Genomic DNA, 25,956 nt, shown 5'->3' with positions numbered 1-25,956 from the left:
TCCCTTACTTGATTTTTTTTTCCTCTTGGCAAAAGATCTCCTTGATGAAAGGAGGAGCAAACAAGAAATATATTCTGATTTCTCTAAATTGTAAGAAAACAAAACCAGAACAAAACCCCATCTGAAACAAGTTAAAACACACTTCACTAGTGAGAAACACTTTTACTTCTTAAATAGCGTCCTCATTTTCAGTTCTTCACTCCTTGTAAAAGCCCCACAAAATATTCTTTAGCTGGAGGAAGCCATATTGGCAATTATTCCTGTCACTTGATCAAATAAAGTTCTGATTTTGTCTGGCTGTAATACATATGATATATTTGTATTTTTTTCTATGTGCTCCTTCCAACACAATTGCAAAGATCTCAGATTTCAGATATCGACCCAAAATATGGTTAAGCTCTCCTCTGAAAATCCCATTTTAAATCCAGCTGTGCCAAGTGAAGTGAACACTGATGAAAAGTTAATGTATTATATATAATATATATAAAGACTGTTAATTATTTTCATGTAATCAAAATGTAGGTGATCAGATTTTTATTTTGCAAGGTCTGTTTGCAAAGATCTGTTTGCAAGATGAAAACAAAATACACCGAGCATTCAGTAGTTGAATAAAGAGATCCCTGGACAAAATGGGAAAAAAAATACTTACTTTCAAATCAGCATGTAGAGATTCGTTCTAAGCCACAGTCACCACGTTTCATATACCGGACTACTTATTTAGAAACAGTTTGTACTATTTTACTGCAGTAACACTGTGACCACATTGCATTACAAAATCAAGAACTCCTGCAACTTTCCGGTCAGCAAAAGAGCACAGACAGCTAGCCTCTTTGTAATTCTTTTTTATTGGAAAGAAACTCGAACACAGCTGGCTACATTGTTTTATCTCAAGCTCTAAAACTTCCGATGCATCGTGCGGTTTATTTGTTTCATTCCACGCCGCGCTCTCCGTTGCCGATTCATCGAGTTTCGTAGCATTTTATGATCAAAACTTCCAAGCCGGAGCGGAGCGGGACGGACCCCGGTGCTCCCGCAGCCGCTGCGCAGAGCCCCGGCCGCCTCCCCGGTGTCGGGGGAACCGAGCCCAGCAGAGCCGCTCTCAGCCCCGGCAGCGGAACCAGCCGCCGGCACCGAGCCGTGGCCGCCTCCACGAGCCGCCCGGGCGGGCTGGCGGTGCGCGCCCCGGGAAGGGCGGCGGGAGCCCCGGGAGCGCCGCTCCCCGCCCGGGAGCGCCGATGGCTCCGCCGGCGAGGGGCCGCGGGCCGGGGAGACCGCGCCGCTCCCGGTGCGGGCATCCCGCGGCTCCCGGTGCGAGCATCCCGCGGCGCCGGCCGCGCTCCCCGTGCCCGTGCGAAGCCACGCGCAGCCGCTCCTTTGTTCGCCGGCCCTCCCGGCACGGCTGCGGCAGGGCGGCCCCCGGAACCGGCACCTCTGCGGCGTGGCACCCACTTACCGCCTTACAAAGCCCCGGGCCGCCGCCGGGAGGGAAGGAGGGCGGGAGCGGGCTGGCTCTCCCGTCCCATCCCGGCCCTGCCCTGCCCGGCCGGTGGCGCCGCGCCCCCCGCCCGTNNNNCCGCGGGGAGCGCCCGCCGCCGCCGCCGCGCCCCGCGCCGGCTGCCCGGCCCCCGCTGCCCATCGCGCCTCGGCCACCGGCCCACGCGGGAGCCTCCCGTGCGCGGCTGCGGGCCAAAAAACCCCCGAAACCAAGACCCAGCCGAGCCCAAAAAAAGGGATTTAATGGGAAATATTTGGGCTGCGGGCGGTCCGACGTGCTACCCACCCACCGCGCGCCGAGCCCAGCGGAGCGGGGGGGCTTCGGGCCTCGGGAGGGGCAGAGAGGGAGCGCCCTGCCCGCCCCTGGCCGGGCGAGAGGGGGACGGACACGGCGGAGGCCCTCGGATCTCACCCGGAGGTGGGGAGAAGCACATGGTTGAGTTTTAATTCTAAACGGCAGAATGTCGTAAAAGCCCTTGCTAATTAAAGATTGGCTGTGCTTCCTTGTGTGCAATATTTATGTAAGTATTTCAGCTTCTTCTTGGCTTCTGTGGGCAATAAACACAAACAAATGAAATACAAAAAAAAATTAAATTTTTTAATAATGCCTTTTTTTACAGAAATAAATCAAAAAATACATTAATATGTGGGAATGCTCTGTTGTGTGCTCATGCATTTGATTTGTGACTGCCAAAATAAATTACACCTCAAATTTTAAAGCTATATTCTCAATAACGTTAACATTTGAGGGTGCCCAACTGGTCTGAACTATATTCCTCTGTGCAGGGGAGTGGAGATTTGTCAGGCAACATGAACCAATTTTTGTTGTTGAATTGCCTTTTTTGGCATTCAAGATTTGGAATTACTCTTGAAACCACTAACCAACCCACACTTCTTAACAAACAAAGCCATACATTATTTAGATTTACAGAAAATATTTCAGCTTATTAGCAAGAGGTTTTCAGAGTATAAAAAAAAAAAAAGGTGGGGGTTGCTAATATGTAATGGGGTTTTTTCCCCCCAACCATCTGATTACAAAGCGGTTTATGGTGTTGTTGGACAACTGATGCATAGTGTTATCATGAACACTCAATTTTCATTTCTTAAAGAAATCTTCTAACTAAACAAATTTTCAGACCAGAATATTAAATGAAATATGTGCACCCTGTTTAGCAATTTAAGAGGAAATACCAGATAATGCTACACACCAACCATGTAGAAATGAGCACATGCAGCCTGCCTTATAGATGCAGTACAAATCAAATTTATAAAGAATGCAATTAATCTGCAGGAACAGTGACTAATTCCTTTCACAAGTTTAACTAAGAATTCAGCTGTTTGGAGGGGGCTGTTTTTAACTTAGATAAGCAATTATTTATTTTAAGCAGACAATACAGAGTAGGGTTATGAAATACAAATTTGTTTAGGAAAGAATTCTACATGCAACATCAAAAAGTCATAAACAGGTTAAATCCCTAGGAAAAAAAAATCTCTCTATCCCCAAGACAATTATTTGCTAATTTCCTACAAAATGGAAGTTGTGATTAAATTCTGATTAGTGATACACAAAACACTCGATTTCCTCAATCACAACCTGACAATTAAAAGTTCATTAAAATAACCCTGAGATTAAACAATGGGTTGAAATTACAAATATTAGGGTTTTGGTCAACCAACCGCTTGGATGCGCACAACAAAAGGGCCGTGTTTCCAACTTACTGCAGCATTCCCCCAGCCCCTGACGATTTCACAATGGTCTGGGGCTCCAGCCTCATGGTGAGCCATGTCTCCTTGCATCATCATACCACCACAAGAGAAATCTTCAGCGGCTGACTCACCCCCTGAGCGCTGGGTACCACCACCACCTTCGTCGAGCTGCAGCGGCCGCAGCGTGCGTAACAAAAGCCTGACCCCTGCACGGCTTCCAAGGAGATTTAAACCACCCCTCTTTAATTGTATACATATTAGAAGTTAGGCACAAAGCTAGGAAGCGTTCCTCTTTAGTAGAGATTTCCAGACATACTACAGGACATGTGGAAATCCAGTCACTGCTCACTAATAAAACTATTTAACCATTTTCCATGGGTATACCTATTAAAACGTACCACAAGAAGCCTACCATGGAATAAATGAAACCTTCGGCTAAAGTGCGTTGAATTATTAAACAAAACCTACTAGATCGCTATATTAAACACAGTGCTGGCTTTCATTTCCGTATCCTTTCTTCATCTTCAGGCAACGTTTTGTTTGCACTGGAAAGGCTCCACACCCCCAAACCCCTCCCCCACAAGCCCACCATTGTATCTGTACGAATGTGGAGAATTATGAATGGTTCCTTAGACCGGGCAGGGGGAGGGGGGGAGGAAAAGAGGGGGGGGTCGCCAAATCCCTTTGTGTGCCGTTACCAGCCGAGGGCAACGGCGCCTTCGCGTTTCCCCCCACGCCGTCCACCATTGCCCAGATGGGAAAGGGAGCGGGGCCCCCCCGCCCCTCCCCGGGCCGGGCAGCTCCCTCGCCCCAGGACTCTCTTCTTCATCATCCCCCAACTCTCCTCCACCCCTTTGTCTTTTTTTTCTTTTCCCGCTCCCCCTCTTTCTCCTTTCCCTAAGACTCGGCGCGAGGGGCACGGCGAGTAATGCGGGATCATTACCATATGGGGCTCCTCCGGGGCTGGAGGGACCCCCGCCCCCGCCCCGCAGCCCCCCAGCACGCAGCCGCGGCGGCGCTGCGCGGGAGCGGATCCCGCTCTCTCGCCGGCCACCTCCCCCCGCCATCGCACCCCCTCTTTTTCCTCTCCCTTTTCCTCCTCCCCCCAGCCCGTACTGCCGGGGAGCGGGATCGCCCAGGCACGACCCCGATGAATAATCCCCACCGCCTGGCACGGCGGGGGAGGAGCGGGACGGGGGGGCGGGCATTGCGGTGCCTTTTCCCCTCCCTCCCCGGGATCACACCCCGCTCACACGGGGGGAGGTGCGGCCGCCCAGCCGTTTTTGGGCGGAGGGGGCGAGCAGAGCGAACTCCCCCCGCGGAAGGGCAGAGGCGGCGCAGACCGGAGCCCACCCAACTCCGGTTTCCATTTCCCCCGCCCTCCGGCCCTCTCTAAACTTGTCCTGTCCTGTCCAGCCTCCCCCCACCCCTCTCCCCGTCCTTCACCCCAGCCATCCTCCTCCTCCGTGAGTGTGTGCGCGCCCCATCCACTCGCTAATTGAAGAACTGGGATTCCTCACGTGAGAAGTTGATTTGTAGTTTGAACACGTGGCTCATTCAAAAAGCCGGAATATTCAAGTAATTTTTTTTCTCTCTCTCCGTCCTTCCCTCCCCCCTCCCCTTCTCTCTCTCTCCCTCTCTTTTTTTTTTTTTTTTTTAATACGGAGAGGCGGCGCCTGCATGCACGTAGTGTGACATTTTCATAGTCCGCCTGCTGCTGCCAAAGGGGCTTGGGGGCAAGACAAAAAAAGTAGTTTTTTTTTCCCCTCCCCTCCTCCTTTTCCTCTTCTCAGCCCGCCATCCGCGGCCCCGGCGCTGGGTGTTTCCCCCGTGCCCCCCATGCGCCCGGGTAGCACGGCAGGCACTTAGGGCTCCCGTTTGGCCACGCTTTTTTTTTTTTTTTTTTCAGATCTGATTTTTTTTTCCCTCTCCCTGTCTCTCTCTCTCGCTCTCTCCTTCCTCCATCGCATTTTGTTTTATTTCCCCCTTCCTCCCCACCTCCTCTCGCAAGACGAGGGTTGCAGCCCGCGGTGCGCGCCTCCCCGAGCCGCCAGGAAGATGAACAAGCTCTACATCGGCAACCTCGGCGAGAACGTCAGCCCTCTCGACCTGGAAAGTCTCTTTAAGGACTCCAAGATACCCTTCTCGGGCCAGTTCCTGGTGAAGACGGGGTACGCCTTCGTGGACTGCCCCGACGAGAGCTGGGCCATGAAGGCCATCGAGGCACTTTCAGGTGAGCGGCCCCTTCCACCACCCCCGCCCTCTCCCCGCAGCCCCGACGGCTCCCGCCTCTCGAGCTCTTCCGCGGCCGCGGAGCGGCTGCAGCGGCGGCCTGGGCCGCGCCGCTGGTCTCGGGGGTGCTGAGGGGGGCCGGGGGGGTTCCTGTTCCCTCCGCCCCCAGGTGAGGTGGGAACTGTTTTTTCCCGAGCGCGGCCGGAGCCGCCCGGCCTTCCCGTGGAGCCTCTGCGCGGGGCTTACGCGGCGGCGGCCCCCCGGGAGTGGCCGGGGAGGGGCGGGAGCCTGGGCCCAGGGACCCGCGGCGCGGCGGTTCCCATGTTTTTCCAAGCCCCACGGCCAGCCCTGCCCGCCCGGGGGCCCTCGCTGCATTGGGGGGGGCGGTGAGAGCAGTGAGGCGGAGGCGGGCTGCGGGCGCGGAGCCCTGCGCGGGGCAGCGGCTGCACACACCCCCCGGGCACAGCTGGACTCCCCCGCAGCCCCTCGCAGGGGCCGCCTCCCCCCGGAGCGGGCTGAGGCTCCTTTCGGCTTGGTTTAGGCCGCGGGGCTGGGGGCGAGCCGCCGAATTGCTCCAAACTTGGGAGGGGGCAGCCCTGCCTGCCCCCCCGCTCCGCGCTGCCCTGCTATTTATTTCGGTTTCTCTTCGCTGCTCTCACGCACCCATCACCGCCTCCAGCAGCGCCGGCTCCCGGCCCGACATCCTGTTTTTGTGTGCTTAAAAAAAAAAAAAAATATTTTCGCGTGAAGCGGCTTTGCGGAGGTCTGCCGAGAGAGGCTGCCTCGGAGGAGATGGGCTCAGGTCTGCTGGGAGCGGCTGCTTCGGAGGAGATGGGATCGGGCTGCGCTCCGCGCCTCCCTTCGGCTCCCTTCCCGCCCGCTTCCACGCAGAAAATCGCCCGAAGTTGGCCGCACGGGGGGTGGCGGAGCCCCCGCTCCCCCTCCCCGAGACGGGGCCGAGCCCGGCTCCCGCACACGACGTTTCGCGGGCTGTTTGCAGCGGGGCGGGGGAAGGGGCCCGGCCGAGGGCAGCGCGGCTCCCCCGCGGCAGCGGCGCGGCCCCGGGCTGTGCCGCCTAGCCGGGCACCGCGGCCCCGCTCCGCCGCTGCCCGACTGCCGATGAATGGGCTAACGTGTTGCGCTCCTGTTTCCTGCTTCGCACCCCTGCGAGCCCGCTCCTGGAGACGGGGAAGCACAGCCGCGCTCGAATATTTTCCCCTTTCTGTTTATCTCGGCAGGTAAAGTGGAGCTGCATGGGAAACTCATAGAAGTTGAACATTCGGTCCCGAAAAGACAAAGGTAATTTATTTTTATCCACACCCCCCCCAGCCCTCCCCGCACCGCCCCTTGCCCTTAGTTATCCAGTGAGAAGCAATTTGAAAAATGCTTAGGTTTGTGTTTCTCTTCCCTGTAGATAAATGGACCGCTTTCTTAAACCCACAGGCGTGCACTCAGTGCAGTCCAAGAGGTTTTCTAGAATAACCCCATGTATTTATAATGTAGTGCCTTGGCCAGGCAGCAGTAGTACTATTTAATTTATTTTTTTAAAAAGGCACCTTTCTATGGGAGAAGCAAATTATTATGGTCTGATGGCAAATGACTGTAGATTTTAAATTTAAAGTTCCCTGAGAAGAGTTAAAATCTGTGTGCTAGCAGGAAATGAAATGTGGTGTTGTGCGCTGTATAACGGGCAAGCACGTGAGCTCTGCTTCAGCAACAAAAAGCACCTTGTAAATATACGGGTGGTTACATTTTTTTGATCCTGCCATGTTGGAATCTGCAGCATTTTACAGGCACATAGTAGAAGTCTCATCTGTATTTGAGAGGACTTTATCATCGCTATTTTGAGCTGGTCTATAGAAGCAGCAGGAGAAGGACTCCTTCCCAGTAAGGACAGGATTTATGCATCCTTAATTTCTAAACATACGTTTAATTTTTGCAAGGCAGTAATTTTGTTGGGCCTCATGGAAAAAAAACAATATTTGTAATAAAACAGTAGTATTTTTATGCTGCCTATAGCAATTCAGCCTGCTTCTTTCACAAATATTTATATGATAGAAAACCTGGCATGCACTAGAGAGTAAAAAAAAAAAATAGATCAAACTTTCCACGTGCTTGTTCCTGCACTCCATTATTGAATCTGGGAAGTATGTCTCTCTGTGAAACTTTATTACAAGGGACTTCTACTATTTCAGGATTATTTTTAAAATTGCAGTCTTTTTAAGAGAGTTGATTGGAAAAGATGGTTTATCTGTCTCGATGGACATTGTGTCATGGTATTTTGAGAATTAGAAGTTTGGTCATCTGTTTAGTATTAGAAGAAATCTTCACTTGAGAAAGTATGGAGTTTTTTGCTCTAGTTAAGGGAAGGGGGAACACCTCTCTGGACAAATTCGTTGCATGTGACTCTTTATGGTTGTATTTATTTGATACTTTTCATTGAAAATTAATATGGTGTATGTGCTCTTTCTCCTCTAATATGCAATGCATATAGTTTTGAATTACAGTAACCTGCATTTAATAGATTTTGTATAGGAAAAATACTGTTGTAGATGGAATATACTTTCAGATTTAAGAAGACAATTCCATGGGACACATAAAAATTGATGATTTCCTATTAGTCTAATAAATTTACTGTTATGCTTGTTAATCTTAAGCTTGCACAAAGAGCATTCTGTTTGTGCTTTTGAAAATAAATTCATTACACTCATATAACGGTAAATTTAAAATCACTGGTGCTTCCCCTACTTTTTTTTTTTTTTTAATCATTGTTTAATGTGTTTAAAAGTATTTTTCAGTTCTTTCAGCTGCCAGCTGAAATGGTGTAAAAGTCCATTCTTTGTATTGGGTACTGTGCCCTATTTGTGAATTAGCAATTATCAGAAACATTTATCTGTCTGTAACTTGTTGAAAAGAATTCTGCACTGAACTTCAAGCACTTTCCTAGGCATGCATTGCCTGCATATAGGCATAGTGAAAAAATTGCAGATGTAATTGTATCAGCACATCCGTGTTGCTTCTCCCAAAGCCCTTATTTGTTAAAACACTGTTTCATCGTGCATTATCTTGTTGGAATGCTTTAGATATAGTTCAGATTTATACTGCTGTTTAACAGAAAATTAAATTGTATTTCTCATGACTGTATTTCCTTCCCCTTTGTTTCTGCTCCTCCTCTCCCAAAAGCTAATATAGAGAGCTACTTAAAATTCATTCAATGACCTCCATATGTAATAGTGACTCTCTTGTTCCTTTTATAAGTGTCTAATTTTTTTTTTGGAGATGGGGGAGGGTGTCAAAAAGTTGAAGATTTTTTTTCCTTGTTCTTCTAAACATTGCTTACTGGGCGCATATTTAGAGTTGTTAGCTATGCGTGAGAGCTCAGTTTTCAAATGTTGAGTATTGTTGGTGAAAGTGGTTAAGGTGATTTCAAAGTAACTTATTTGGAGCCTTTGTATCTTTTTGCAGCAGGGAAAGGTGTAGGAGCAGCTGGGGTGTGGTGGGGGGTGTTGCTCGCCAGGCCCACCCAGTGTGTTTGCACGCTGTAAGGCCTGGAAGCGCTTTCCAAAGAGCCCCGTGCTCTCCAGCGGGCGAGATATGGCTGGAGAAGTGACGCCATTTAAAAAAAAAAAAAAAAAGTGGATGCGTCAAGTCTTTCAGCATGAAAGTACAATTAATAGTTTGGTCAAATGACTACTTCGTAAGAGCAAAAGTTGTTTTGTAGTGCAACAAAATTATTCAATACATTGTATTGACCTCTGCTGCTTTGAGGCTGCTTCATGGAAACTCCTAGCTCCCCTTCTCACAGCCTCCTTAAACATGATTTTTATGGGGGTTTCTGTTGTTTTATTTTTTAAAATTTTTTTAACCAGAGTGTATACATTGTCATTCACAAGGTGGTTTGTGGGTATCTTTCTCCAGAGACAGCTGAGGTGCACAGGAGGAAAGGGTAAGGGTTTGGTAATCCATATCCTTGTCACATAAAGGAAGGTCAAGAGGTGGTGTCAGCTAGGGTTGCCATAAAGTTGAGCTGAATCTGGAAGACATGGAGTGTGCCTGGTTTGCTATTCAGGGCGAAATTCTTGGGCCCAGTAGTCACTGCATTCCAGCCTTTGCTGGATCTTCTGATTTGAAGTGGGCACACCCAGGTTTGCAAAATTGCCTTCCTACCTGCTGTGGAAGGAAGTAAGGAGAGAGCCTGTGTGTGGCTTTCCTCCCCCCCCACCACCACTTCCCTGGAAGTATTTAAAAAAACAGACCAGGAGATATGCTGTGGTTGAAAAAAAGAGCCCTGGTCAAGGTTTTCTAGATGGAAGGGTGGGGAATTACTTTGGGGGAGGTGCAAAGCATTTAATAAGCTCAGGAGTAGATTCCTGACTTACTATTGAAATCTCAAGGGAATGCCAAAGGAATGCAGCATTTCTGCATTCAGACCCCTTGGTGTGGAAGAAGGCTATTGCAATATTTAAGGGTTTAGGTCACTTTATGCAAAAGTTAGAGGAGGCATTGTGGTGACTTTGACTGCGAATCACGCTCTGAGAGGGAAGGCAGGGCACCGTCAGTCACATCCAGCACTTAGATGAGTTTTCTCCTGACGAAGCGAAGTGGCAGTGCGGGAGGACGATGGTGGCTGCCCATGGCGTACGTGGAACTTGTGGTGCGAGGCTTTGGGCACTACCTCGCACAATCCAAGAGCAGCTGGTATCTCACAAGGCGATGTAGGCTGCAATCTGATTATTCAAATGGCCTGATGTCACTTGTGCGTAATGAGGGGGGAGGGCAGGCGCTAACTCTGGGCACCTGGGGATGTGCTTGGCGCAGCCTCCCGGCCTGGCTTCCATGTCCAGGTGGGCTTCCCACCCAGACCTGATCCACTCTGCCTGCTCCTGGGGCCCTCAGGTACCTAAAATGCTCACAAACACCTCAGTTGTGGTAATGATGAGGTGTTTTTCCAGTTGGAAGGCTAATTATTTTTTTTCCCCCTCCTCTAGAGCTCTTTGTTGAGAAAATAAATTCATTGTGTCTCTTCTGGGGGATTTGTTTGGGAAGGGAGCAGAAGTGGGTAACAGGGTTGCACCCTATAGGTAGTGCTGCTCTATGGGGGGAGCAATGGCCTGCCAGCTGGGCTTCACCTCTGATGCTGAGGTGTCCAAAAGCTGATCTGAGTAAAACAGGCCCCAAGACCTCCTTATGCAGCCATCTGTGTTCCAGGAGTGACCATCAGATGGGAACTGGATTGTGTTGCTCATTTTCAGTATAATGAGGGAGGGCTTGTGTCCTCTGTGTACAAGAGGATGGGAAATGGTTTTGTAAGGCTAAAGTATGCGTGGTGCCTGCAATGGTCATAGTTATTTTTAAAAAAAAAAAATTAGTGGCATTGATTTTTAGTTTTGCTTCTGTAAATATCAAGTAGATAGAAATATGCTCAAAGAAGACATGTTAGAAAATACGCCATTTCTTAGCTGTATATGTTCTCTTTTCTGTGTGCAAACAGTGTTTTTGAGAGTACAGGGCCAAAGCTTCACATAGCAATTTAAAGGTTTTATTCTGTTTTCACATTTGTTTTTGCAGATGTAAACAGAAGATTTTTTTTTTTTGTTTTAATCTTTGAAATTTTACAACTAGAGTGGAAACATCAGTTGTGACTATTCCTATACAGACAACGAGTTGTTATGGCAAAATCAGATAATCTTCACCAACCTTGTTAACGGTTACACTGTGGGAAATTTAATTTTTATAGTTCCTCATGATGTTTGATCATTAATTAAGAAAAAAATCCCTTCTTGCTGCAGTTTTTAAAAATCAGCTGGAACACATGAAACACAGCTGTAAATGTGTGTCCTGAAAGGTTGGTCCTGTTCTTGTTTTGCTAACTTCCCTTTACAGGAGGTACCCTGAGAAATATACTTGTAGTGGACTTCAAATTGTGCATAGATATGGTAAATTTTAAAGGGGTGGAATAAAAAATAACATTTTGGAAGTGTAATTCAAGGGCAGTAAAAATATGATCAGGAAATGTTTAAGATTTTTTTTTTTATTTCTCCCTTTTTTTCCCCTTCAAGCATGGGGTAGTAACATTTTCCACATTTTTGAGACCTTGAAGGTGGCATTTTTATAAAATGGAGCTGTGTTCATTTCAGTCACTCTTTTAAGTGCAGAGCATAGGACTCTACAGTGCTGGAGTCCTTTTATGGCTTCTGGCTAGCTACTGGGTGGACTTCAAATGCTTAGTTTTGACCTGAAAAATTTTAAATGGCCTGAGATTTACCCACCTAACAAGGAAATGTGATCCTTCCCAGAATGCCTGTGAGAGAGGGACCCAGACAGAATTAAAATACACCTAATACTATGCCATGGACAGGGCTAGTCCTTCAGGGAGCCTCAATCCTTAAACCTGTTCCTCTCCTTAGGGTCATCTTATCTTTTAATATTTTATTGTCCTGGGATTTTGGTAAAAAATACATAGAGGCATGGACCACAGCTAAAGACACTTTCTTCTGGGGAGTTCATCCTTACATGAGCCCAGTGAGACAGGCACAGCACAATATTGAAGCAGGACCTTTTTTCTTGTCATTTAAAAGTAAAATTTATTATTGGAATTTGATTATTCAGAATCAGTCAATGGATAGAGAGCACCTGCAGAAATGGAATGCTCCAAAATCTAAGTACGGATGACAACTTCATGCTTTGTATACTGAGAGGGATAGATTAGAAAGTTTGAATAGGTTTGATACATTTATCAATATCAAGGTGCTTTATGTAGTTCTAGAGTGCTTCAAGACCATTATATTTTAATGCACTTTTATTTTCATATGCAAAGTGTCTATCTCCACATCAGTCCATTCTTCATCTCTAATGATGCAGAATATAGAACTATGTAAAGTTATATGCTAATTACTGTTGAAAGCTAAGATAAAACCGTAACTTTCCCTTCTTTTGTCTAGAATCATGATGGAATCAAATACTTGAGCATTATTTTATAGTTTTAGTCTTAGGCTTCCTTACTTTTTCCTTTATTTTTTTTTTTCCTGGGCATGTCAAATGTGGGCACTTGAATTCCTTTTCACCCTGCATCTTTGCTGGGTGAGTGTTACCTCTGCTGTCCAAATGAGGAAAAAATGAGGAAAATGTCTTGAATATGCCATTCAAAAATCTCCCCTGTGTGTCTGTGTTGGGGGTGTGCTGGGAAGACCAGTTAGCCCAGTGCTAACTGGGCATGCTGGGCATGTCTGTCCATCTGTACTTCAGTGATAGTTGTTCCTTGTCATCAACTGGAATACGTGATTTGGCTTTGAAAAATTTCTGTGTGGGAGCAAGAGCTCCTGTGTGTTTGTGGTAAGTATAAAAAAATTATAATTTTGTATTATCTCCTGGTTTTACTTCTTTCCAGATCTGCAATATTGGTTTGTGAGCATGTTTTCAAATACGGATATATTTAACAGAGAAAAAAATCTTGTTATATGTAGTGGGATACTTAGGAAATGGAGTGGATTACCCTAATATTTACCGCAATAAACCTTAGAATAGGGTATGTGTAAAGGCAGTAAAAGAGTGGTGCCATAAAATGTGGCTTTCCATTTTTTTTTTCCTGCCAGTGCATTGAAATTTCAAAATGAAAAATTACAATATTAATTGTTATTTTGCTGACTTGTATTGCTGTGACAGCTGGCACAAGATGAACCTATAGTATAAAATGTCTCCTGTTCAACACAGCCCCAGCAGCCATGTGCTTCCCCTATAGCCTGCCTCTTCATGGTGCAGGGGAATCAGCATCTACTCAAAATGCCCTTTTGCAGGTCTGAATGAATGGAAAACTGCCACTAACATGCAAAATGAGGTATTCTGTGCTTTTAATTAAGTTAAAATTTGGATAAGATCACAAATAATGAGTCAAAGAGGGATCTGACTCTTCTTGGGTATGGTACTAAGTACAGAAATGAAACCGCCTTGAAATAGAGGATCTTCAGCTGGGAAGGCCTTTACTCCATTTTAAATCTTTTGGTGTCTAGATTATCTTGTGACTGTAGCCTCTGCATTATTTCTCACCAATCGGTAGTTTCTACGAGAATGTGTATGTATATGTGTGTCTCTTGTGTGTGTGTATATATATAGCTGCATATGCATTTTAAAAGATTGTATTACCATAAAATAATTTGCAGTTTAAGAAGGGACCAGCTAAAAATATCTGGAGAATTTATAAAAATAGTAAGGTTAGGGGTTTTTTTGGGTTGTGTGTTTTTTTTTTTTTCTTTTCCTAGTACCAATATCCTTGAACACAACTGGAGCTGAATGTTCACTTTTGAAAGATTAACTTTCATGCTCAGCTGAACTTTAGGAATGTTATTTTAAAATATGTAGTCTACACCATGTGTCTAATACATTTTTCCTCTTTGAAAGTGTTTTATTGTTTTGGTAAATTGTTTTCTAATTTTTAAATGTTAAATGTACATGTTCTATATGTTTTCCCTCAAAAATTGAGCTCACTTCACCTTAATGGAGCCTTCAAAATTGTAGTGCAGAAAATAGAATTCCCAATAAAGGGAACTCTAGTGTGTGTGAACAAAAATTTCTGTTGGAAAAAATAATAAGCTTAAGTTATTAGTTGGGTTTGCAGTTACTTATTTTCCCGAAATTTCATGTTAAAGAGCAGTCAGAGAAGGAGTAAAAAGCTTGTTGGGCTTGGATTTGGAATTATTCATTAAATATCTAGCATGCATTGATCAAGGCCGGGTTCCAATTTTCTAGGAACAATCAGGGCAGGAGCGTTGGCTATGAGCAAGGGGAGGGGTGGGGGATTCCCTGCCTCGGGTGAGTTGTGTGTGCAGGTGCCCCACACAACTTTCATCCTAGAGCCTGATCCTGCTCTCTCTCTGCCCCCTCTCCCCTGCCATCAGAGGGAATCCTGAATCCCCAGTGTGCGGCAGGGAGATTCCTGGGAAACAGAGTTGACAAAATGTCTCTAGCTTTGATAGGGAAAATGCATATATCTAGCAAAGGCAAAATACACCAGTTGTTTGTTTGTTTGTTGGGGTTTTTTCAAACATTAGTTTTAAAGCAGTTACAGAACAGATAATCCAGAAGTTTATTTTTGATGATAGAGTGCATTATTTGGTTTATACACATTGGGGAAATTCTTTATGATGGTGACTTCCTGATTATCATGGAAGAATAGTTCAATTTTCCTCCTACATCTAAAATAAAAATTTCAAAGAAGAGTCTCTTTAGGACAGTGCTTGGAAAACATAATTTGTGGGATTCTAGAGGAATTTAGGTAGTAGTTTAATTCATGACAATAAATTATAATGTAAATATTTTTTTAAAATATGAATTCTGATATACGTGCTTTAAATTATTTTCTGGTGAAAGTTTGGTGGCAAACTTATGCAGGTAATGGTTAGGGGGAAAAATTGTCTATCTTGGACTACTGCAGCTAATTTAGAAATAATTTTTCAAATGTCTTTAAGTGTACACCAGCTTGCACAGACTCCCCTCACCATTGAGCTGCAAGTTTGTTAGAGTTATGTACTTCTGTGCTGTAGAGAGCACAAGGGTCTTTCCTACCAAGGCAACAGGATTCCTGAATGAACCACCTCTTTCTTCATGGAAAACCAGCGCTCTGGTGTACAGAGGGAGCTGTTCACCAGGGTCAAGCGAGAGGGATTTGATGCTAAGTGTCTCTTAGCGGTATCGATCTCAGTGGGTGCTGGTGCTGATCAGCAGCAAGAGCTCTCACACGGTGAGGTTTGTGTTAATAGGAGCTTGATTATTTAAATAATGAGTTCTAGGTGGTGGTGGGCGGCAGCCTAACTTGGTGTTATGCTAACCAAAAGTGTTAAAAACTGCCATTGCTGATCAGGAGGCACTGCTACTGACCCGAGAGAAGTGCTGCAGTATCTCAGTACTTGTTTGTTACCTGATGGTATGAGTTTTCTACATGCAGAGAAACTTTTAACATAGGATGAGAAATATTTGAGAAATGGCAGCTCTTATTGTTAGTTTTTTAAAAAAGTACCGTGTAGTCATTATTAACTTTTTTTCTCAGAGTTTAATTTTGTAACTCAGTAGGAGTGGTGTAAAATTGTTCTTGTACTAATACTAGTTCATTTGAAGATCCATCAGAATGCTTATTCTGCTAAAATATTTTTTTAAAAAGATTCACCCGCTAAAGCAACCAAACATCTGCATTGTTGTAATAGTCAAAAAGTAGAGGATATTTTTTTTATTAAATACTAAGATAGTTTTACCTCAGTGATGGTCTGAGTCCTAATAGCAAATGGTGAGTTCCTGTTCTATTTGATGCCTTGCTCAGGATTTCTGCTTATTGTATTTATTTAGAATGTATTATATACCTCTATTCAGAAATTTTAGTTTTTTTCCCTGTCATGCACTTCAGAGAGGATTTTTATAAATAATGTGATTTCTACCCATTCTTTTGCACTGGCTAGTCTTAAACAAGAAGTGATTGTTGACATGTAAATATGTTCCAAATTCTGCATTTGACATAGAATGGTAAGCTTTAGATAAAAGTGGTGCACACACCCTTTGCACAAACTGGGCTTTATGACAGTTGTTCAATTGAACACAAAGCACAAGCAGAATTGTGTTTAACCTATTTATAGTTGAAGCTACCAATTTTTTCTTGAAAGTAGTCTTGGGAAAACAGTTTGAAGGCTTGTCATTAACTGAAGTTTTGAAATTATAAGGATTGCTCTACCTTCGTGTTTGACTAACTTCTCTAAAATCACAGAATTTCATTCTCTGGCCGCGGCTGGGTTTTGCCTGCCTCTGTGGCAAATAATAAGCTTATGTATATTGCTTTTCTTCCTGGCCTTTGGGCTCACGTCACCTGATCCACAGAGTTCACCCAGAATGACTGTTGCTGGTTTTGCACACGCTAAGCTCAGCATCTTAATGTGAAACTGAGACTTCTGCTCGGATCCAGCACCGCACGTGTGGTTATTTCGGTCTCCCGCTGTATTGCAGTGCTGTGTGTTGTGCTGGAACACTTCAAAAAATGGTTTTTCAAATGAAAGTTGAAGATTAACTTTTTAAGCTAGAGACTGCCGGTGGAAATCACATGTGATTTTGTATTCCAGACAGGCTCTCTTTGCCGTAGTTCTCACTTGTGTCACCGGATGTATCATTTTGGGTGGTACCTTTGGGAGAAAAGGGCAGTAAAAGGGAAAAAAAAAAGGGCAAAGTGTGGAAAAGTCTGTCCAAAACTTAACCATGTTTTACCATGATGAAAGCCTGCTCCAGGGATGTAAATGGCATTAGAGCAGTGATAGTCTTTTGGAGGTGGCTGTGGTGTGTCGCTTATCTGAGATAAGGAGAGGTTGGCCTGGTTTGGGGGGCTCAGGAGGTGTCCTGATCTCTTTTCACTCTAACAGTCAGCCCTGGGACCTTCCCTTGCTCTTTGTGTATAACATGTATGTGGTTGTGAAGTATTAAAGCATGTCTTTGAGGTTTGGGGGAGAAGGGGGAGGGAGTGATTGCTTTGTTTTGGGGTTTTTGGTAGTTCGGGTTCTGGTTGTTACTGGTAGTTTTGTCTCGTTGCATAGACCAGCTGTAGGCACAAAGCTGGTGCCAGCATCCTTTGAAATAAGCTGAGTTTTTGGGGGATGATGGTGGGGAGTAAAGAAGATGTACAAGCAGTAATGTTAACAAAAAGTGGTTAGTAACCCCCAAAGAAGGATGACTTATATCTCTGGTTAAATACCTTACAATGTCACAGTCTTCCTTGAGCTTTTTTTTTAATTTGCTATTTTAACTTTCTCCAGGTCTCTAAAAAAAATGTTCTTAAATCCTCAGTTGTTGGGTTTATCTATATCCAAGTGGAATGGCTGAATTTAGAAGCTTTGAGAGGCGTATTTAAACTATGCTAAACTGTGCTCTCAGGTAAAAGCAGCTCAATCTGTTTGTGGGGGCAAGTACCACCTAATTTGGGTATCTCTGTTTGTGAATCAGTACCATATGATTGTAAAAATAAGATAGCAATTACTGTCTTGTGTGATAATAAGCTTGCACATCTGTATACAGACTAAATTCAAACAAATTATCTGCTAAATAATTTATTAAATGTGGTCAAAATTATCATCTTTGTTCATATGAACTTTGCTCATAATCTTGATTTAAATACCCAGCAAAATGCCATGTCTTTGAAAACTACAACTAACTAAATGCAAATAATCTTGATGGTAATGATGATTAACTTATAAATTATATTCATGATTTAACTGGTTAGCTGTAGCATGGTATAAGCCTTTTCTCTTCCTTAAAAGCAACTAATCCAAAATTACAATTTTGCTTAGTTTAATGTGAAGTGAACTAAAACAATGTCAATGTTAAATGCTCTGTAAAGAGTGTACTTTCCAGTGCAGAAATGTAAACTCTATTTTTTGTTCTCTGGTCATGGCAGTGTATTCAAATCTACAATGACAGTGAAAAAGCCAGTGCTGTCTGTGATATTCATGCTCAAAACCTGGTGCTATGTCCTGTTTTCTGTGAAAAAGAAATTTTAAAAAGATGAAATTATATACAAGGTGATAGTATTATCCCATAATTGCTCTATATACAACTACCTAAAGTCAGAGTAGATTTTTTAATAGTATCACTTATGTGGAGGAAATTATTTTATATTAACTGTAAAGGTTGCTAAAGAAAATACACTTACACCTCTTATATACAAACAATTTTTCAGAATAACTTCCCTTTGAAAGAAATTGTAGAATTGAAATGTTGCATAATTTAAAGTCAGTGAACAATTGAATTTTAGTTGTTGACTTTTCCAGTTGAACAGAATGAAATGATACTCTAAGGCTTTAATCAAGCCCTGGTATGAAAGCTCAGGGATTGCTTTCATATATTATACTATGTAAGCCTGTGTGCACTAATCAAAGCTGCTATGACAAAAGCGCAGAAGATTGTTTTGGTAATTCTTAAAAATGAAGTTTAATGCAAGATATAATTAACAGCATTTCTATTAAGTCAATATAAAATATTGCAAAAGACTCTTTACACACAATCTGTGATGCTTTAGCTACGGCAGTACAAATTATTTACTGTGGATGAGGATTTACTAGTGTAAGTATACCTACACTAGTAAACTGTACAGTGTACAGTACACTGATCAAACTTATTGCTCAAAAAAAAAAAAAAAAAAGGGGGGGGAAAAAAAGAAAAATTTGCATGGTTATTACTGCATAAATTCAACTTCTTAAAACATGTTAATTAGAAAGCTATTTTTTTTTTCAGTAATCAGTCTTTAGATCACACCTTAATGTAAAAAATATTGCTTATGTGTGCAAGGTGTCTCTTTAGTTCTATGCACCAGCTGAAGGATGGCACATTCTATACTTCAAGGGTATAAAATTTTTTGATGGGAGACTGTGCAGGTCTTTATAAATAACATGCTACATTTTTCTGAGAGTACAGCTATGAAGTAATTTCATTTGGTGCTCTTCACAAAATTTTAGTGCAAGTGAATAACATTGAATTTGTGGAGGAGAATTCTTCAGAGAAAATTACTAAAAAAGTGAAAATAATGTTTGAAAGCCATACACCAAATTTCTTTCTCTTTGCAAGTAACAAATTATAAAAGTAAGAAGCAACAGAAATATAGAAGAAGCAATGGCATTTAAAAAAGAAATTTCTGCATCTATTGATACTCAGCATAAAAATGACAAGTCAAACAGCAGAGTGGTCACTTTTGATGACTTTTGAGTATTGACAGGGCAAGAGAAAGGAGGGGAAGCTGTTTGGTGGTGATAGTGCAAACCCTAAGGGTTCTAGCACTCCTCTGGTGAAGGTGTTCTATCTCACCTGATTTAGGTCACTTAATCAGTTTAAGGCCACGTGGAATTGCCATTAGTAAGGGACAGAACCTGAATGCTCTTCTTGCTTGTATTCCACTAGTTCAAGAAAGTGTACTACTGAAATGATGACTAGGGCATCAAAGAGAGAATTGGTATCTGTGCAGTCTTGGCTACAGCATGCATCAATTTATACTTTAAAAGTTTGTTTGAAACTTGTGTTAATAAGGCTTATTGTACTGAATCTGTTGAGACAGAAGAACTTATTTTAAAGATAATGGGAAATGTACAGTAAACTTGACATTTCTGATGTAAAGCTGGTAGTCTTCTACTTTTTTTTTTTCTTCTAGTGTGGCCTAGAAATTTTAAAAGAAACAGTTTGTCTTTCCAGCACTTTTACATTTTTTTCTTTATTTGCCTTGAGATTGAAAGGTAGAAATTATTTTTAATTAAAAAAAAAGTTTTGTCATGTGAGTAAATTAGCTGCAGGTCATTGTTAGGCTTTGCTGGATGATGAGCATGAGCATAGTATCTTTCAAATGCTCAATTATCATGTCAGTCTAAGCTGTCCTGTGCAAAGTTGATTAATATATGTATTTCTGAAAAGCAGTAATAAAAATGGAAGTTTCAGTCAGTGTGGGTGCAGAGTGAAAGCCACGTGTGCATGCGCACACACACACTCTAAATACTTTGAGCAGCTCTAAACACTGGAAAGAGCCTGAAATCTGTGGCTGTACATTTCGAAGTGTTGATTTGCTCTGTGCATTTGTTAATTTTACTTTTAGTTTATTTTATTCTTTTAAGCACCAGGTCTATTAATATTTTTAGATGTTGTCATATATACAGTTGCCTAAATGAAGTAGCTTGCCCTTGTTGCTATCCTTTTGTATGGTGGAAGAGACTTGAAAATGTGAGAGAGCCAGCATGGTAGCTGATGTTCACATATAGACGTAAAACCAGACTAAGAAGATATTTCACTAATTCTAGTTATAGATTGTAAGCTTTTTGAAGTTACATGGTGTTTTCAGCAGCTTGAGTGTTTGTGTTTCCATTTTCTAGACCCTGCAGGAATCTTTGTTTACTGAGATACTTTTTTAGGAATTGGACATTAATTTGTGTCAATTTTTGTAGAGTAGCCTGAGAGAGGCAGCGCACAGGCTTGTCTTTAAAAATTGCACCTGTGGGAGGAGTCCCTCAACTACCCTAATGCCATGCTCAGTTTAGGTTCTGAAATAGCTTGTTCTCAACCTGAGTGTTTTGAATCTGATATTTGATAGAAAAAAAAAAAAATAAAAAGAAAGGTAGCAAATGCTGAGACTGTGTAACAGAGGTCTTGCAATTAAATGTTTTAAGTGCATAGGAGGAGCAACTCTTGCTATTTTGTTTCCCCTCCACTCCCTCCCCCCCACACCACAACTGCATTTGTTTCATTTGGAGTGTACAGTGAACCCAAAACGAGTATGAGCAACTGTAGTTTCACTTAAGTAGGACCTGAAGGAGACCAAAATAGGTTGGACTCCCTGTCTATCGCTGTGGTGTAAGGAATCTGGGAAGCATTTCCGATGTTCTCTGCACACACAGGCTCGTGGTTGAGCAGTTGGTCTCAGCAGCATGGTGGCTACTGAATTTGTCTACGAGTGCTGCTAATTTTATTTGGATATTTCAGTCTGAGAAGGGTGAATCACTGAGTTATTGTTAGATGAGATCTAATCTGGTGCCATACCTCCCATACCAAGAAAAAGTTGCCAAAATTTTACATAGTATGTGCTATGTGTTACTTATTTCCATTGGATTTCTAACTGGTTTGCAAACTCTTGCTGAGTAAGAGATGGTAGTAGGGGAGAGGTGCAAAATAAAAGCACTGGGAGGCTTTATCCAGCAGCTACTTAGAACAAAGTATCTTGTTGGCTTTTTAATTATTGCAGTCCTAATAAACTTTTTTTGCTTCAGAAATTACTCTGAAGCATCATTCACCATTCCTTTTTGCTGCTTGGGTTCTTTAAAGGGAGCTGAATTCACTGGAAACTACAAAAAAAAAAAAAAAAAAGAAGAGAAAATATGTATTTTTTTTTTGACCTACTGCTCCCTAGTCCCTTATGTGGCTACATACTGCAGGGCAACCTGATGCAAATTTCAGTTTGGGGCTGCTTCTTACAGCTGATATAGATTTTCATAGCTGGTTCATAATGGAAATAGTGACTGCTCCAAGTAGCAGGACCCTTGTGGGCACCAGGCAAACAGGTGATGGGAGAGAAGAAGCCTTTGGCTATTTTGGTGGCTGAAGAAAATGAGGGGTGGGGAGAAGAAAGATAAAAGCTGAGTGCAGTGCTCCGTTAGGTTTATTAAGTAAACAAAATATTTTTGCATGCTTAGAAGTCCTTTTGCTTTTAAAGGTGTTTATTTTCAGTCTTTTTCACTTTTTAAAAGTGAAAACACTTTTATTTTTATAAAAGTGTTTTCACTTTTATCCACATCCCCGTTAGTTGCAAGTTAGTTGTGTGGTGAGAGAATACGTGACAAGTGACTATAGCTTGAAAAAGTTTGGTCAAAAAAATCAGCTCCATAGTACAGTTGTTTAAGGAATAGAGACCCCTGCTCAGAGAAGGAAGGAAAGAGAAAATGTGGCATTTAGAAAAAACAACATACACCCCCACCCCAAAAAGAGCAGGAGGAACCAAACAAAACCAACCCAGTCATAAACATCACAAGCCACAAAGATAGACCCATTTTTCTAAAGGACACTAAAACTTCCCTTTAGATTTAAAGCAGTGTTTAATTCTTTATTTAAAAAAAAATAATCTTAACAGCCTTTTCTGTTAACAACACCTGAAAAATGAAAGTTTTTTCCCTTTTTAATGAGAAATTTGACATTAATATGGTAAGGGCAGAATCTTCAGAATTTTCCTTTTAAAGTGCTTTATGATCCACTCAAGGGAATTCACAAATAGTGAATATAAGCCTTTAGTCTAATTAGTGATGTGAAGAATTGTTGGGCTAAAATCCAAAAGCAGATGATAACAGGTGAGAGCCTACTATCCAGGTAATCCACACAATCACAAGAACTCCAGCTGGGCTGATGCTGCTTGATTTGCTTGTTTTACACGGTGTGACTTGGACGTGCCCATATAAATCTTCTGGCTGTACTTGTGGAGCTATCAGCCCATTCACAAAGCTGCAGATTCTTCCAGAGTGTCCCAGTTACTCGTGCAAGGAGAGCGTGGCTCGGTGGGCTGGTGGCTGTGGGCACGGAGCTGTGCTGGCCCCGTGCACAGGCGGCTTTCTGACGACTCACCCCGGGGAGAGGTAGTAAACAAACCCCATGTTTTGCAGGCAGTGGTAGGAAATTTGATAGTCAGCACAGAGGGATCTGTGAGGTAATCCAAGAGTCATATTTTCATTCTGAATGCTGAGATAATGCACCTCTCCAAAGCGGCCGCTTTGCTGGGCTGTACGTGCAAGATGAAAGAGGAAAAGTGCAGTTAGGAGCCAACTATTATGTCTTGCATGAGCTTTGAGAAAAAATTCTTTGTCTAAATTTTATGGAAAACCCTTATTCTGAGTGGTAGTACAGACTGCTTTTAAATCTGGGTCTGGGATTAAATGAGTCAACACAAAGAGAAGTATTGCTGCAGTTTGCCTGTGGCTTAGCCAAGTTTTGTCTGCTTGAATTGCTGAATTGGGTCTGAAATTGGAGCAATAACATTTCCTCTTCAAGTATTGTGCTGACCAGATCAGTGTGTAGAAATAACAAGTGGTGATGTTTCTTAACAAGTCAGTATTTGAAACCCTTCTTCTTTCTTCTGCTAGGTAAGTTTAAGATGAACTGGCTGTTTCACAAGCTAATGGCTTTATTTGACAAAATGTAGTCATGGTGCCATCAGGGTGCCTTGTAATATATACTCGATATTTAATACCTTTTAATATAAGTGATATAAACACCTCTGTTTATAAATTAACTGAACCTGAGTTTATTTTTGAAAGAAATTCAGAGTACCTTCATTTTAAGTAGGAAGTGTGACCCTTTGATTTTGTATTTATCAGAACTACTTTTTAGGAAAAAGCACATTGAGGTATATGACTGCATGAGTAGATGAATACAAAATTTTAGACAAAGATGGCTTAGAATGTCCATTCAGTAAGCTTTATTTGAATGTACTTAGTGCTGTTTGTGAGGAACTTTCAGGAATGAAATATGAACAATTTAGAGTGAAAAGATTGCTTAAGTCCATGAAATTTCAGTGTGAAGAGGGGGGCAGGCAGAGACTGCAGCACCTCTTGCAGGACATGCCACTCCAGTGGTTCATTCTGTATCATTACCTCCATTTACTATGAAGAAAATAATGACAATTCCCCCTCCCACACCCTGTAACTAGAAAACTACTGCTTTTTCTCCCAACCACACTGATCTCAATTGAGAGTTAAGGATTATTTATTTTGTCCTGTATACTTGCCTCCTTTTTTTTTTTTTTTTTTCTTCCCACTAGAAGAGCATTAAAAACACTGATTCACTCTGTTGTGCCCAAGCATCAGCTACTTGAAGCAACCAGAGGGGGAGAAATTAATGAACTCTGCGTGGGGGTAGATTTTGTGTGGGCTTTTCCCTGCCTGTTTTTATTTTGCTGGCTGCAGAGTAAACAATAAGACACCTCTTTCCCTTCCCCTGTAAATTCAGTTGATTACCAGCAGTTTTCCATTTGGCTATAAGAGTTGCTAACTTTGTTACTATGGCTGTTCCTGTCAGGACTTTTATACAGAACTCATTCCTTACCGTATGGCATTACCCACACTCCATAGAAGGTTTTTTGCTGTGTGGTGTTTTTTTAACATTTCACCTCCAGCTGTCTATATTCAGTTTGGATTGTCAGTGAAGTAAGGCTGAGAACTGACAATTTTTGTCTCCGTGCCATTCTTCGGAGCTCAGGAGAAGAGGGCTTGTTCTGGTGAGTGGGTTTGCAGTGGCATCACGTGTAGCTGTCAGAGCTGGGGCACCACAGGCTGGGAGGCAGCGCTGGGGGTATTGGCACACTTTGCACCTGTGGTGGGACGTGCAAAGGCCTTTTCCATGTAACCAGCACGGCAGTGCAGACCTAGAACGCAGGAAACGAGCAAGCATTTGCTCTTTGCATGTTCTTAAGAGTGGCAAAGGTAGACCGTTTGCTTTCTATCCCATAGGTATTGAGTTCAAACAGTTGAATGGACCAAGATTTTGGATGTTCACTTGATCTGCTTTCAAACATGTTTAAGTCTTTTTCCACAGGCTCTTGTTTAAAAGGAGTGTGTTTGTGCTCTGTGGGTTTAAGGCATTAATGTTGTGTGTAGTTTGTATGGCTGCTGAAATAAGAGACTATTAAGTGGTGTTATTGTTGAGAAATGGGAATTAAGGAGTAGGAGGCATTATGTCTCTGGGGGGAGGGAGGATGGCGAGAAGGGGCTGGTGAGAGTGTAGGTACAACCATGTGGAAGTGCAGTTACTTTGATACTTGCATTTGTTTCCCTCTGTAAAATTTTCACACATCTATAAGATAGAAAAAAAAAGGGGACTCTGAGCAATAGCATGTTACTTTATTGTTCTTTTCTTTGTAATTGTGTATTTTCTCTTATTTAAAATTATTTTCCCCTATTGGGAGGTGCAATCTGATGTGGCTTGCCTTTGCTAAGTGTCATATAAAGTGTAGACTGAGACTGTGTTAGTGAAAGTGTATAGTGAGACTTAATACAGGGATGCAAAAATAGAAAATTTAGACACCCTTTTAACTAAAGGGGAACTTGATCTATGGAAGGAAAAAATCCTGGTGTATATATTGAGAGCAGTGAGAGAATGAAAGGGTGTACATAAAAAGTGAAGAAGAAAAGCCACAATTTCAGCATTTTCTTTCTCCCGCCACCCTCTTCCTAAGACATATTTAGTATTGTTTCCTATGTGTAGAGGGTTCTTGCGGGTTGGGAGCAGTGGGTGTCCCTGTGTGTGTTTGTTCTGTGTATTGATGTAAGAGAGGTGACCCCTTCAGAGATCACTAAAAGTGGCTTTTGGTAAATTATCCCTCTTTATGGCACTTTGCCCTTTCTGTCTCTGCACACACGTGTAGCACAAATATGCTGCTTGCCTGGTGGAGGGACACAATGGTGGCTGCTTGCTTTACTTGCTTTCAGTGTTGCAGAGGTATTTGTGTCCCCCAAATACAAAGCTCCAGAAGAAATATGCTGGCATATGGTCATCAGCAGTGGCTTAAAGTAACTGAATCCTGTTACCTGGATAGTACCTGAAAAGAAGAATCAGAATGTGTGCAATTCTTCTTAGGGAAAGTAAAATATTGACAAACAATTGGTTATGGAATAACCTTATACAGAAACCAGAGAAGTCTCTTTTCTTCTTACTCAAAACACTTTTTATTGGGTATCTTTGAAAAAGACAAATGAGTGGGAATACCTGTTCACATGCTGTGAACATAGGTAGCTTTCCAAAAGCTTAGCATTATACAGAGCACAAACCTAATTTGCCCAGACTTTCTTTTTTTTCAGTTGACATCTATTTGCAATGCCTATTAAGAATGAGAGAAATGAATTAAGAAATTTGCTTAAACTGGAAAAAGTGCATACACAAGGCTTACGTGAGTCACATTGATGAAAGGTGCTGGCAGGGTTTTACTAAGAATTTAAGACTAGATGGGCTAAATATTAAACTAAACTAGTGTAATAAAATACCTTCATGGGATGA

At 42.7% G+C, this 25,956-nt stretch overlaps 1 protein-coding gene across 1 annotated transcript in view; it reads left to right on the top strand.

Annotated features, from left to right (window-relative positions):
- The first annotated feature begins 4,681 nt into the window (after nucleotides 1-4,681).
- IGF2BP3 (insulin like growth factor 2 mRNA binding protein 3) overlaps nucleotides 4,682-25,956 on the top strand; it is a 112,362-nt gene continuing 91,087 nt past the window's right edge. The window contains exons 1-3 of the mRNA XM_041466731.1: nucleotides 4,682-4,779; nucleotides 5,213-5,434; nucleotides 6,672-6,732. Of these exons, the coding sequence (XP_041322665.1) occupies nucleotides 5,260-5,434; nucleotides 6,672-6,732 (236 nt within the window). The 5' untranslated portion in view covers nucleotides 4,682-4,779; nucleotides 5,213-5,259. The remainder of the gene's footprint in view (nucleotides 4,780-5,212; nucleotides 5,435-6,671; nucleotides 6,733-25,956) is intronic.

The sequence above is a fragment of the Pyrgilauda ruficollis genome, unplaced genomic scaffold, assembly GCF_017590135.1.
Source record: "Pyrgilauda ruficollis isolate IOZ18807 unplaced genomic scaffold, ASM1759013v1 scaffold2, whole genome shotgun sequence".
NCBI lineage: Eukaryota > Metazoa > Chordata > Aves > Passeriformes > Passeridae > Pyrgilauda > Pyrgilauda ruficollis.
This window is presented reverse-complemented; position numbering and strand designations above follow the sequence as displayed.